Genomic DNA, 12,288 nt, shown 5'->3' on the forward strand with positions numbered 1-12,288 from the left:
CCCTTTATAGAAGGAGAGGATAGATTTGGTAGAGAAAACTGAACTGGGCATAAGCAGTCATGTCACATGCCAGCTTTAGACCTGAGCTGAAGCAAGTTGACCCCTGCAACAAAATTGCTTACTTCCCTCCTCTAAGTGACATCTTAAGGCAGGACCACAACCTGTTAATCTCCTATCAAAACTGGTACAACAAGACATTTGCCAATACTGCTTTGAAGGTGGTCAGGGACCATTAAATAGCATGATGGGCTAATATGAAGGCTCACTGGACAGAGGGGCTTAAATCATACCTTTCCTCCAGCTGTTTTGGTAGGTATATTTTGGCACATGCAACCTGGCCTAACAGGCAAAGCTGCTCCTTTACAGTGGTCAGAAAAACAGTTAGCAGGTGTGGAAAAAGTTCATCCCATTTAAACCACAATGACCAAAGGCCAAGAAGAAAAAAAAAAAAAGATGGCTAACATTTCTGAATGAGGTCACTCTGCTGCATCCTCGGGGAAGGAGGGGGGAGAAAAAGAAGAAACAAAAAGCAGGCAACTGAACTCAGCCATATTTGAGGCAGCTAGGTGAACTGAGGCTGAACTGACGTCACCGCAGGCTGACAGTAGGGGCCAGACTGCTCTGCCAGTTTATAGAGGAGGGAGAAATGAGAGGAGTGAGAAAAGGGCAGGAGAAACGGCAGGCTGGGCCATGCTGCGCACACCCACATCCAAGAACACAGCCCATACATGCAGGATCCTCAGGCTACCCTGTTGTCATGGTTACTACCATATATGGGTAAGCTGAGCCATTTGACTGTGAGCGCATTTGGGCTTCTTTTGGTTTAAAAAACTGTGGCTGCAGCCTGAGAGAGGAGGGGCCGAGGGAACGACTGCCTTGAGGTTCCAGATACCGGCCATTGCTAAGAACACTTGAAAGTCACTCCCTTTAACTATTCGGACAAAAATATCTAGCTACTGTTGCAGTATGGAAAGGAAGGGGGAGTTTCCATAACCCTCTGGATGATCTGTCTCCAAATGACATGCCAGGACACCATTCTTCACTCAGAACAGGAATAAGACACCCAAATTCTTGTTGTTTCTAAAACGCTTGGTCTTGCTGTTGCATTTCTACCACAAGCAGTGCAAGGCTTTCTTGCCAAGCTGCTCCTGTTGCATTCAGCCCTTCCAGCTAAGGGCCCTTTCACACCAGCTGCAGATTCTGTAACTCCAGTTCCCGGTCTGTATTTCTGCCTCTAACAGCTTTGGCTTTGCCTTTCCCACTTTCTCCTGCTGCTGCAGCGTGAGAGGCAGTGTGCTGTTTCATGGTTGGTAAATGGGCTGGAGCCCCATTCACTGGGTCTGCTACAAACAATCAACAAAAGCCCCACAAATGGAAAAAAGCTCCTTCCTTGGGACAGGGAGAGGAGAGGCCTGGAGGGATCACTTGTTACTCTGAGCAGAGGCAAAGCATGGGGGGTGTTAAGGGAGAGGAGGGTATCAGAGGATAGTCAATTCACTGGGCTTGCTGAGAGAGGAAAAGCACTTCTTTGCTTGAAAGAAGAGAATAACTCAGTTATACCTACCAAAGGAGGAGTGCCCAGTTACTGTACTAGGACCAGAATTAGACTGAATGGTACTCAAAATGCATACTAAATGCTGTTAAAAAATTTAAATTTAATTTCTGATCCCTCTTGTGTTCCCTCTACCTACCCACAATATTCTTACCAACTCTTTCTGGTCTTCAGATTTGCAAGCAACATAAGCAGCATCTTTCTGATATGATGTATTTATATTTACATGGTACATTTTAAAGCAATAGCTACACTGATCATACATATTAGAAACAATAAAAAAAGAAGTTAAGAACTAAAATGTACATCATACACTTGTATATATATTTTTTACACAGAGGTAAAAAGGCTTATAAAAAAATCAATACAACAGGGTTTTAACTTTTAGTATATAGATACATAATGATGGAGGCTTCAGGCACTTTAATTTGTTAATGTGAGCAATAGCTTGGAAAAAAAAAATCTTCTCACAACAGGAAGAAAAAAAATCCCCCAAAAAACTTTTGGTTAATGTTTTGTTACCACAGATATAAAAATAAAATCTGAATAATTTCTCTCAAATGATTGATGTCAGTATTGCAAAGCTGACTGGGAAAACACTACACACTGTTCAGCTGCAGTGTGGAGATAATTGAGAAATATTTACAAAAAAACCCCAACCATTTCTATCATTGTGCCCTTGCGCCACTGCCTTCACAAACCAAAGAACATGCGTGGAAGGTCTACAAGTATTACAAAAAAAACCCAAGAGGGGTGGGGAAGAAGAATTTTTAAAAGGAGGACATACATAAAGGCTTGGAGTACGTCTACTTTAGTTAAATAAATAGGGGCACTTAGAGACTTGACAAAAAACTGTAAGATCTCTTCGTAGTGTTGTGCTTTGTAGAGGCAAGACCTTACAGATGTTTGCTTACATGAAACAACTTGCAAAAAAAGGTTGTTCCATCACATCTTTTCGAGTCTGGCTTGATTAACTAGAAACCAGGGAAAGATTTGTCTTTTCCTATCAGGCACAAAGTATTTGTATTTCATTCAGTGAACCCAGACACATTACCAAGAACAAAACGCCATCTCTTTCTGTCATCATTCATGTTTTCCATCCTACAACCAGCAACTGCTACAAATTAAACTCTACTGAACTCTATAGTATATAAGCACATTGCATACTTAACTGATGGTTTACTAAAAGCTGTGATTAACTCAGAGGAACTGTAAGGCCATTCCAGCAAGAGTGGCAAGCATTTAATTCTATTTGGTAAAAGAAAAAAGAAAAAAAATCCTCTTTTAAGACTGATGTCAATGTGCAATAAGAGGGAGGGAAAGGGCATGCACTCACTGGCAATTTACTGCAGAAAGAAATTATGGCAGGAACAGCAGTGCCAGCTTTGACAAGCCAATCCCTAGCTGCCTCAAAATATTCAGATTGTACTATGCTAGTTATAGCTAACTGCTCTAAATCATTTTTTAATAAAAATTATTTGGCTATTCCTTGTAATATATTAGAAAAATACTCTTTCCAGCTAATTACAAGCCTTGTACAGAGGACATGATATTTAACCCCCCCCCCAAAATTAAAGAGTTCTTTTCCTGATGTACGCATTATATAACCACACACATTCACTTGATAAAGCTGGGTGGGATGAGATGGGCTGTGAATAGGAGACACTTTGACCCTGATCCCACAAAGACTTATTCATGTGCTTAATTTTACATGTGTGTAAGTGCTATTGAAGTCAATAGAACTACTCACGTGCATAAAGTTGGCATATGCATAAGTGACTGGAGGATCAGGGCCTTTGAAAATGTGAATGGCTGTTCCATTTAGAATTTTCATTTTTAAATACATTTTACTAAGAATTATTTTAACATGTGGATCCCTTTGTGAATATAAAGTTCTCATGCTCATGCATTATACAGAACAAATATTTACATTTTTTTTTCTGTATAATCCACAACGTGTTCAGTGTTTCCCCAAATCCCTATGGATTATACTACCACTATTGTAGCAGCAATGGCTATCTTGTCAATAGTTCCTTACATAACAACAATTAGCATAATCTTACTAAACTGGAATCTTAGTGTTTTATTCTCAAATAAAATAACCCCAACATTACATGATAATGAAGTGTTCCCTTCCACTGGATAGAATTCCAAAACTAAAGTTTTATTTTTAAAGTTATTTAGAGGGAAAAAAGCCTAATGTAAATTTAATTTCAAGTATTGGTCTGAAATGAATGCAGCTTGGAGAAGACTCAGATTCTTGATGACTAAGTATATATGGGAAATGAGCCTTCATTTCAGTTGCATTTAAATGGAACATCAGAAATAATTTAAGATGTTTGCCAAAAGAAGTGACGATGGACTCTAAAGAGAAACTGCAGCTTACATGGCTATTTTGGCTTTAAAAACAGTGACAGCAATACTGTATTGTGGTACAAGTTTGTTACTAGCACACCTTCTATACAACGATAGCCGACTTGCAGGTTAAAACATCTTCTGAATGGGATTTATTCCATTACACTAGTTCTGAAAGTGCCCAAACTTGCTAGGTATCGATGGTACTGCTCAAACAAGTAGAGGCAAGACAGATTCAACCTAGAGATGTTCTATAATCCACCACCATTTAACAGTTCAATATCTCAAAAGCCTTTTAACTGAAAAAATATAAACATGTACAAGACAGTCTGTTTGATTACAGATTAATATTACAAGAGTCTATGCTGTAGGTTAGTTTGTTAGAACACTGGAGCAATCAACGCACAGTGGCCCCTGAAGACCAAAGGTAAGCGATCCAACTGCTTTCTGGACTGTTCGGCACACTGGCTGCATCAAAAAAGCCCTCAAAAAACAAAAACAATTTGAATGCTCCAAACCAATGTGCTCCTTAACTACAGGAAAAACATAACATTTTCAACTTGTCTGTAGTCATCCAGCTGCTTTGTGTTTCCCACCACAGCAACTGCACATAACCCCACAGTGATAACAAGCCTGAAGAGGAAAGTAACAGCACATACATGGGGCAATGAAGGACAAGGCGATAAGGGCCATCCACCGGAGGCAAAACATTTCATCACTGGTGTCACATGAACAAGGGTCTGTATAGTCTCCTTCTGGATCAGACATACAGTGATAGAGCATACTGTCTGCACACCACATACAGCTGACTCGACGGATGCAGCTTCTGCCACGGTCAGGAGCATCCTGACATTGACCCCGTCTGTTTTCCTCATGATTGAACATGTCCCTGCAGTATATGCATCGTGACCTCTCCCCATCTTCCTTCCGTCGTGATTTGACTTTTACCGGTTGAGTCTTTATCACAGTACTCTTTATGTCTTCACCCAGGTCAAATTCTGAGTTGTCCACGTAAGGGTAAGTGTATTCATGTTTTGAGGCATCACTTTTGGCAAAACGTACGTACGAGTCCACATCATCTGTATCGAAGTTCTTCCCTCGTGTTGGAGCATGGCGATAGTCCTCATAACCAGTCATCCAAATCTTTTCTCGAGGATTAATGCGTACAATCTCCTCATCATCATCTGGAAAGCTGACATGTCGATAGGATCTTGATATTGACTGCTAGGAGAAACACAGCAAAACAGGTATTTTTCTATCAATAATTAGCAGCAATGTTCAACACTTTTCATCAAATGTTACCAGAACCTCTCTCACATTTTAAAAAAGGCTTAAAAAACAAACAAAAAAACAAACAACATCCCCCCCCCAAAAACAATCCAAAGTATCTCCAGCATTTTTTTCCCCCAATATCTTTTGGGGACATCACTCAGGCTGAAGATTAGGGTGAACTTTCTGACTATGGGGAGGTCAAGAATTGGAACAGGCTACCTAGAGAAACTGTGGCATCTCCATCCTTGTAATCTTTTAAAAGCAGGTCAGATACACACTTGGCTGGGATGGTTTACTTAGTCAGAGATGAACCTGTCTTGAGTAGAGGACTGAACTAGATGACCTTGGGAGGTCATTTTCAGTTTTACTTTCTTATAATCCTGTGCTGAAAATAATACATGTTTCTACTTCTTTGTGTTTCACTAAGTTTTGATGATGTAGCTTATGAAGCCAGTTTTACTTTGTAGTATACCCCCCCCTTCCTGGTAAGGGCTGACTACACCATGAAAGAAAATAGTTTCCAGACTCTATTCAATCTACCTGCAAGGAAAGACCAGGTACTCCCTACTTATCTTACCCATGTGTCCAAGAGCATGTGAGAGATTATGCACCTTACGCTGAAAGCATATTTACTAGCACAGTGCTGCAATATTCTGTTGCAGACTCTAGAGGTGAACCTTTAACTCTAAAGAGTTTAATGGAAAACTTAAAAAAAAAAAAAAAAATGCATGGGGGAACTGCCCCCCCTCTTTTTGACATCATATTATCTGACAGAATCCCTTTAGCCAGCAATTAAAGAACCTCACTTGTTCTAGGTGGTAGTGGTCAGAGCTATACGGGTCATGGATGTGACCACGAGTGCGAATTCTATGATGCTCGCATGATGTAGGGGAGGCTAATGTCCGTACAGGCTGTTCCCTCTTTTGAGAAGAATTAGAAGAGCTGTCTGTAGCATTCTAGTTTGAAGAGAGAAGGGGAAGGAGAGAAAAAAAAGACGGGAGTTAGCTCATACATCCATCTATTACTGCAAAACAAACCAGGTTATATTTAGCCACCCATTGCTTTTGCACACACCTGCACACAGCAATAGACAGCATTATAAAGTTTCCCATAAATCTTTGAACAAGGCAGGTGGATCAGTGCCCAACAAGAGTTGCTGGTGCACATGTGAAAAATATGCTATAGCCTACCAGTGCTGTATTAAATAGCCCAATTTCTACTCACTTGGTATATTGTTTGTTGAAATGTACATTACAGAAAGAGGAAGGTTCATGCTAAAACTACTTCTGAATGGCAAAATTAATAGACTGCATTGCTTTAAGGTATAATTTCCACTGATGCAGTCAGACAATGTCAGGTACAGTTCATGCAAGTGGAGCACTAGGCCAGGTTGCAGAAGATCTGGTAATGGGTCTCCTCCAGGTTAGCAAAATCAGGCAGGAATTTCACTGCATTTCTCTCTGAGATCAGGCCTATTTTAAACTGGTCACAGGCTACTTACTTGTATGGTCAACTTTTCTTTACATACAGGGTTTTTTCTCTCTATGTTGTCACCCAAATCAAAATCAAACTGGTAGCTTATTTTCTAGAGGTATGGCCAATGTCTTCCTAGCCCATATTTTGCTTCAAGTCCTGAACCTTTTTTAGGCTCAGTAACTTTGCACCATTATATATAGCACAAAGTATTCTTACAATAATGAAACACTATATAGTGATGTATTCTCAACACATGCAACTTCACAGTAAGATTATTTATCTTGCCAGCAAAATTCCTGAAGGGTACCAGTAGTTATCAACATCTAGACTACAGCTTTTTGTATAACCGTGATACAGCACATTCACAAGCCTTTCATAATTTGGTCAGCTTTTTCATTTATGCAGTAGATGTATAGATCAGAAAAGCTATGCTGTGCCTGAAGTTGTGTTGATGAAGGTACCATGAAGTATCAGAGAAAATAGATTGTCTCTGAAGGATATCAATCACAGCCAACAACAGGACAAGTGAGTCTGCTCTGCAACAGTGAAAAGTAACCTATTTGCCAAAGTAATCTGCCAGTCACCTGAGGTTATGCCTCTTCAACATGGATGCAAGGTTGCCCCGTCAATGGCACAGTTTGGATTTACTGGTTTTACCTGAAAAACCTCCTCTTTGTATCAAGTATATAGACTGTAAGAGGATTTTACGACCCTGAAAAGGAGCAGGGAGTCATAAAAGATCATTAGGATAGTGGAGAAGCACTGAAAATTTTCTAATTGTCTAAAGCAAAGGAAGTTTCCTCCACATTTTTGCCCTCCAAACTCAAATATTCTTTGTCAAACTCTCAAATGCATAAACAAGAAATAAAGGAACGAGTATAGTACACTTAAAATACTATGAAATGAAGTGTATTGCAATTTTTGTTTGTCTCAAATAAGGGACTGCTGACCTGAAATATCTGATAAGCTTAGGTCTTTAAGCAGTCAGAGACAGCTTGCATGTAGGAATGAGCCTGCTATAAGTTTCTGTAACTATCACAGTCTAGGTTACAGATGGGTTAATTAAGAGTAGTATGATTTTTCTTATTTCCCTCTTGACTCAGGAGGCAATGCTTCTTATCAAGTAGTCTTTCCTAAAAAAACATAATGGGCATTTCTCTCATTCACAGCATTATTTAATTCAAATTTTCATTAAGGCTGTTCTGTTTATTCTGAAAAAAGCTCATCCTATGCATTTCTTCAAAGATGCTGCTGAGAGAACATTCCTTAAAACATAAATGACTCACTATACACAGCTTTATACTTTATGCCACTAAGCTCCCAATTTGTTTTGTTGAAAGCAAACACATTTGTTTGCAATATAATACAAAGTTAGTCTATGTGTTATGACAAGTATGGCAGCAAGGATGAGTTTTACAAAATCCCCCCCCGAAACAAATAGCATCTCTTTGGATAGTGCTTACAAGTGGACTGTATTAAGGTATGTTAACAAGGCCAATGAAATATAGCTACTTTTGCATAATTTCATGAGATTTTTTTTTTTAAATATTACTAACCCAGACCCCATACATATAAATATTCTGAGTGCTTATTTTTAGATTCACAATGTAGTTATACATTTCCAGCGCTTTCTTAACAATTTTGTACAAGGATTTTTGTCTCCATGTTTAAATTGCATCTAATACATTTTTGGACAACATTAAAAAAATAAAAAAAAGCAAGCCACTTTAAATTCCATAGCTTAAAAATTAATGCAAACATTCATTCAGGATTATTTTTGAACAATTTTAACAAGCACAAGAATCAGGATTAGTTAGAACTAAAATCTTAAGCCACCCTTGTTTGTACATGTGTCATTTCACATTGCTGTGCATGGTGCTGACATATGTCTGTATTTATAATTTAGATTCCTACTATTTTAAAACAAGAAAAGCCGCAAACTCAGCCTCTGGGTATCCTTAATCTGCAGCATGCCCTGGAGCTTAACAATCTTAAATGCTTTATGGACCACTTGCCACCCCCTGCCAAAAAAAAAAAAAAAAAAAAAAAAGAGCTGGAGATCTAACAGTGCCCCCTCACCAGAAACATCTTTTCAGTACAAGTAGTATTCCAGCTGATTTCAGCTCTTGTGGATTTCATGGGGCGAAATGGTCTCTTTAACTAGGTAGTTCCCAAGACATATAGGGCTTTACAGGTCAAAAACCACGGTCTTGAGTTGAGGGGGAACCCCCCCCCCCCCAAGATGGAAGCCAAATCAGTTAGCAGAGACAACAAGCCCAGGTTTTAACATACTCACTAAAAGGAAAACCTTTGGATGAAAAAAGGCAACTTAACTGGAGCTACCACCTGTTCCTTTCATAGCAGCTGGGACCCTAACCAGCTCTCAAACACCTTGTCATTTGGAGGCTGGATTCATACAATCCCTCTGTAGGACAGGTATCATTCCAGCAACAGTGGACTGAAGGAAGCTATAAGAAAATGGGTCTGAACTAGACAAAGGCAGAATCATAACTGGGATTACAGAGATGTGGTGGGATAGTCCATTTGCCTGGTGTATGGTCATAGATAGATATAACTGTTTAGAAATGAGAGGCGGGGGGGAAGAAGTACTGCTGCTTTATTTTTAAAAGGGGATGAACACATGCTTTAAGGTGCGGTACAAACTAGAAGGTAGGCCTGTTGAATGCTTTTGGGTAAAGATCAGATAGAAAAGCAGGGATATCACAATAGGCGTCTGCTATAGATCAGCAAACCAGGAGCAAGAGGTAGACAAGGTCTTCTTTAAAATGACAAAAGCTTCCAAACCGTGGGACTGGGTCTTCATGGGGACTTTAGTTACCAGGACACCTGCTGGGAAGGAAACACAGCAGTGCACTAGCACTCCAGAAAATTCTTGGAGTGTGTTGGGATAACTTTTAGATATAGATGGCAGAGAGGCCAACTAGTAGGGGAGGTCCTCTTGGCTTGCTGCTTACAAATAGGGAGGAATTGGTTGAGAATGTGAAGGTGGAAGGTAACTTAGATCAGCGTCTCTCAACTGGTGGGATGGAAAGGCTGCCTAGACAGGATGTAGAGAAGAAGTGGACTTGCCACCAGCACTTCTGGGTTCACCGCTGACACTTCCGAGTTTGCTAGTTGACCAGCCACTGGGGGTCCCCCCACCCCACTTGTCGTTTATCATGGTGGGACCAGGGTTTTGGGGACCAATGGTTGGCAGGACATAAGGTGGAAAAGGTTGAGAATTGCTGACTTGGAGATGACAGTGACCATAATTTTATGAGTTCAAGATCCTAAGCGGAGAAAGGAAAGAACTGCAGAATAAGGATACCAGACTAGAGAAAAGCAGACTTCAGCCAAGTCAGGAAACTTTCAGGCAGGATCCCCTGGGAGGGAAAAAGGAGTCCAGGAGAGCCGACTGTACTTTAAGGAGGCAGGAGAAAGTTATCCTGATGCAATCACAAAAATGGGAAGTACAACAGGAGACCAGCCTGGCTGGACAGCAAGCTCTACAATTATTTGAAACTCAGAAAGGAATCTTATAAGAAGTGGCAGCTTGGTCATATTACTGTGGAAGAGTATCACACGGGTACATAGAAAAAAATAAGGAAGGCCAAGGCATGATCTGAAATGCAACTGGAAAGGGTATAAAATTAAGAGGAAGTCAAAAGTAAGAGGAAGGCCAAAGCAGCCATAAGTCCCTTACAGAATGTAGAAGGCAACCTAGTTATGTATAGTCATAGAATCATAGAGAAGTAGAACTGGAAGGGACCCCCAGAGGTCATCTTGTCCATCCCTCTGCCCAAGGTAGGATCATCCCTATCCAAACCATCCCATACAGTCCATAATCTAAACTCTACATAAGATTACTGTCAACCCTGATGCAACAGACCTAACACCCTAACCTACCAAAGGAGAAGCAGGGGAACCAGGGCAGCCAACATCCTGCTTCTATAAAACATTGTCAATGTAAGCTCAAGAGAGACTGCACCAAGCTGACCATGGGGTAAAATTCCTTCCTAACCCCAAATATGGCAATTGGTGTGACCCTGATAGGAGGGGCAAGACTTTTAGCAGGAGCACTGGTCTACCTCAGTCAGTCAAAGTTTCCACCCTTGGCTATAGTCCAGAGGTTTCCAACCCCCAGGCTGCAACCCAGTACTGGGCCATGAAGAATGGCTGCTAGTCCTCAGGAAGGTTGGCTGCTGTACCGGAAGTGACCAGTATACTGAGGACCGGCAGCCAACCTTTTTTTATACCAAGTACAAAAAAGGGTTGGCAACTGGCATGCTGTGGACTGGCAGCTTCTGAGCCGCAGTTTGCTGGTCCGTAGTCTAAAATAGTTGGGAACCACTGCTATAGTAAATACCCAATACCTGTGGGGGAAGCTTAAAAACACCCTGACACGTAAAGAGCGGGGAGGGGAAGGAAAAGAGGGGGGCTAATCTTTCTGTGGTGTACCACCTTGTGTTAGTCTGCATTGAACTTCATCCTGTTAGCTCCAGCCCAGCTTTCCAATCTGAGATCCTTGTGAATTGCGCTCACATACTCCGTGTTCACAGTCCTTCCTCATTTCGTGTCATTCTGAAACTTGCTCAAGAAGCTTTCTTTGCCAGCATCCAAATCATTAATAAACATATTGAACAGCACTGGGCCCAGGACAGACTCCTGTGGGACTCCATTCAAAATCTCCTGCCATTCTGACATGGACCTATTAATAACTACCCTTTGGTTGGGACTATTGAGCTAATTATCTATCCACCTTATACTAGTTTTTTCCAGCCCACATTTCTCTAATTTATTTGTAAGAAGGTCTTGTGAGATCTTATCATAAGCCTCGCTCAAGTCCAGATGCACTGTATCCACAGCATCAGGCACGGCTGGTGAACTCGGATGGGTGGAGTGGTAGAGTGTCCCAAGGGAGCAGGGTTTGCAGCCGGCAGGGAGCAGGGTGGGGTTTGCAGCCTCCTCACTACCAACCAGACTGCCCGGCTGGCTGCAAACCCCCACTTCCCCTCCTCTCCCCACTCCTCGTCCTCCATGGGACGCTCCACTGCTGCACCAGTCTGAGTTCACTAACTGTGCCTGCACAGCATTCCCTTCATTCACCCAAGTAAGTACTTTGTCAAAGGAGTTAGGTTTGTTTTTGACACTATTTGTTTTTCATAAATCATGCTGGCTGCTTGTGATCAGCCTTTCCTCCTCAGATGCTTGCAAATGGCCTTCCATAGGATATGTTCAAGTAACTTCCTGGTAAGGAGGTGAGACTAACTGGTCTGTAGTTCCCCGGATTCCCTTTTTGCCTTTTTTTTTTTTTCAAAAAAAAAAAAAAGGAGAGGTATAGTGGCCCTTTTCCAGTCGTCCGGTATGCTGGCCCTTTTCCAGTCCTGTGGCCCTTCTCAAGTTTTTTTTGACACAATTTGTTTTTCATAAATCCAGGCTGGCTACTTGTGATCAGCCTCTCCTCCAGATGTTTGCAAATGGTCCAGGTACTTCCCACGTTTTGGAGGGGAGGCTAACCAGTTTGTAGCTCCCTTGCCCAGCCCATTTTTTTTTTTTTTTTAAAAAGAGGGGCACTATAGTGGCCCTTTTCCAGTCCTCCAGTATCTGGCCTGTCTCTCCATCTTTGTGAAGTT

The 12,288-nt window shown here is 41.2% G+C and overlaps 1 protein-coding gene across 1 annotated transcript in view; it reads right to left on the reverse strand.

Moving 5' to 3' along the window:
* Window positions 1-1,477: 1,477 nt before the first annotated feature.
* The window catches only part of SPRED2 (sprouty related EVH1 domain containing 2), a 100,290-nt gene continuing 89,479 nt past the window's right edge, over window positions 1,478-12,288 (reverse strand). The window contains exons 5-6 of the mRNA XM_090050903.1: window positions 5,986-6,135; window positions 1,478-5,128 (exon numbers count right to left, since the gene is read on the reverse strand). Coding sequence (XP_089907029.1) covers window positions 4,478-5,128; window positions 5,986-6,135 — 801 coding nt within the window. The 3' untranslated portion in view covers window positions 1,478-4,477. The remainder of the gene's footprint in view (window positions 5,129-5,985; window positions 6,136-12,288) is intronic.

This window comes from Crocodylus siamensis, chromosome 1, assembly GCF_052110815.1.
Source record: "Crocodylus siamensis isolate JL-2025a chromosome 1, ASM5211081v1, whole genome shotgun sequence".
In the NCBI taxonomy this organism is placed as follows: Eukaryota; Metazoa; Chordata; order Crocodylia; family Crocodylidae; genus Crocodylus; species Crocodylus siamensis.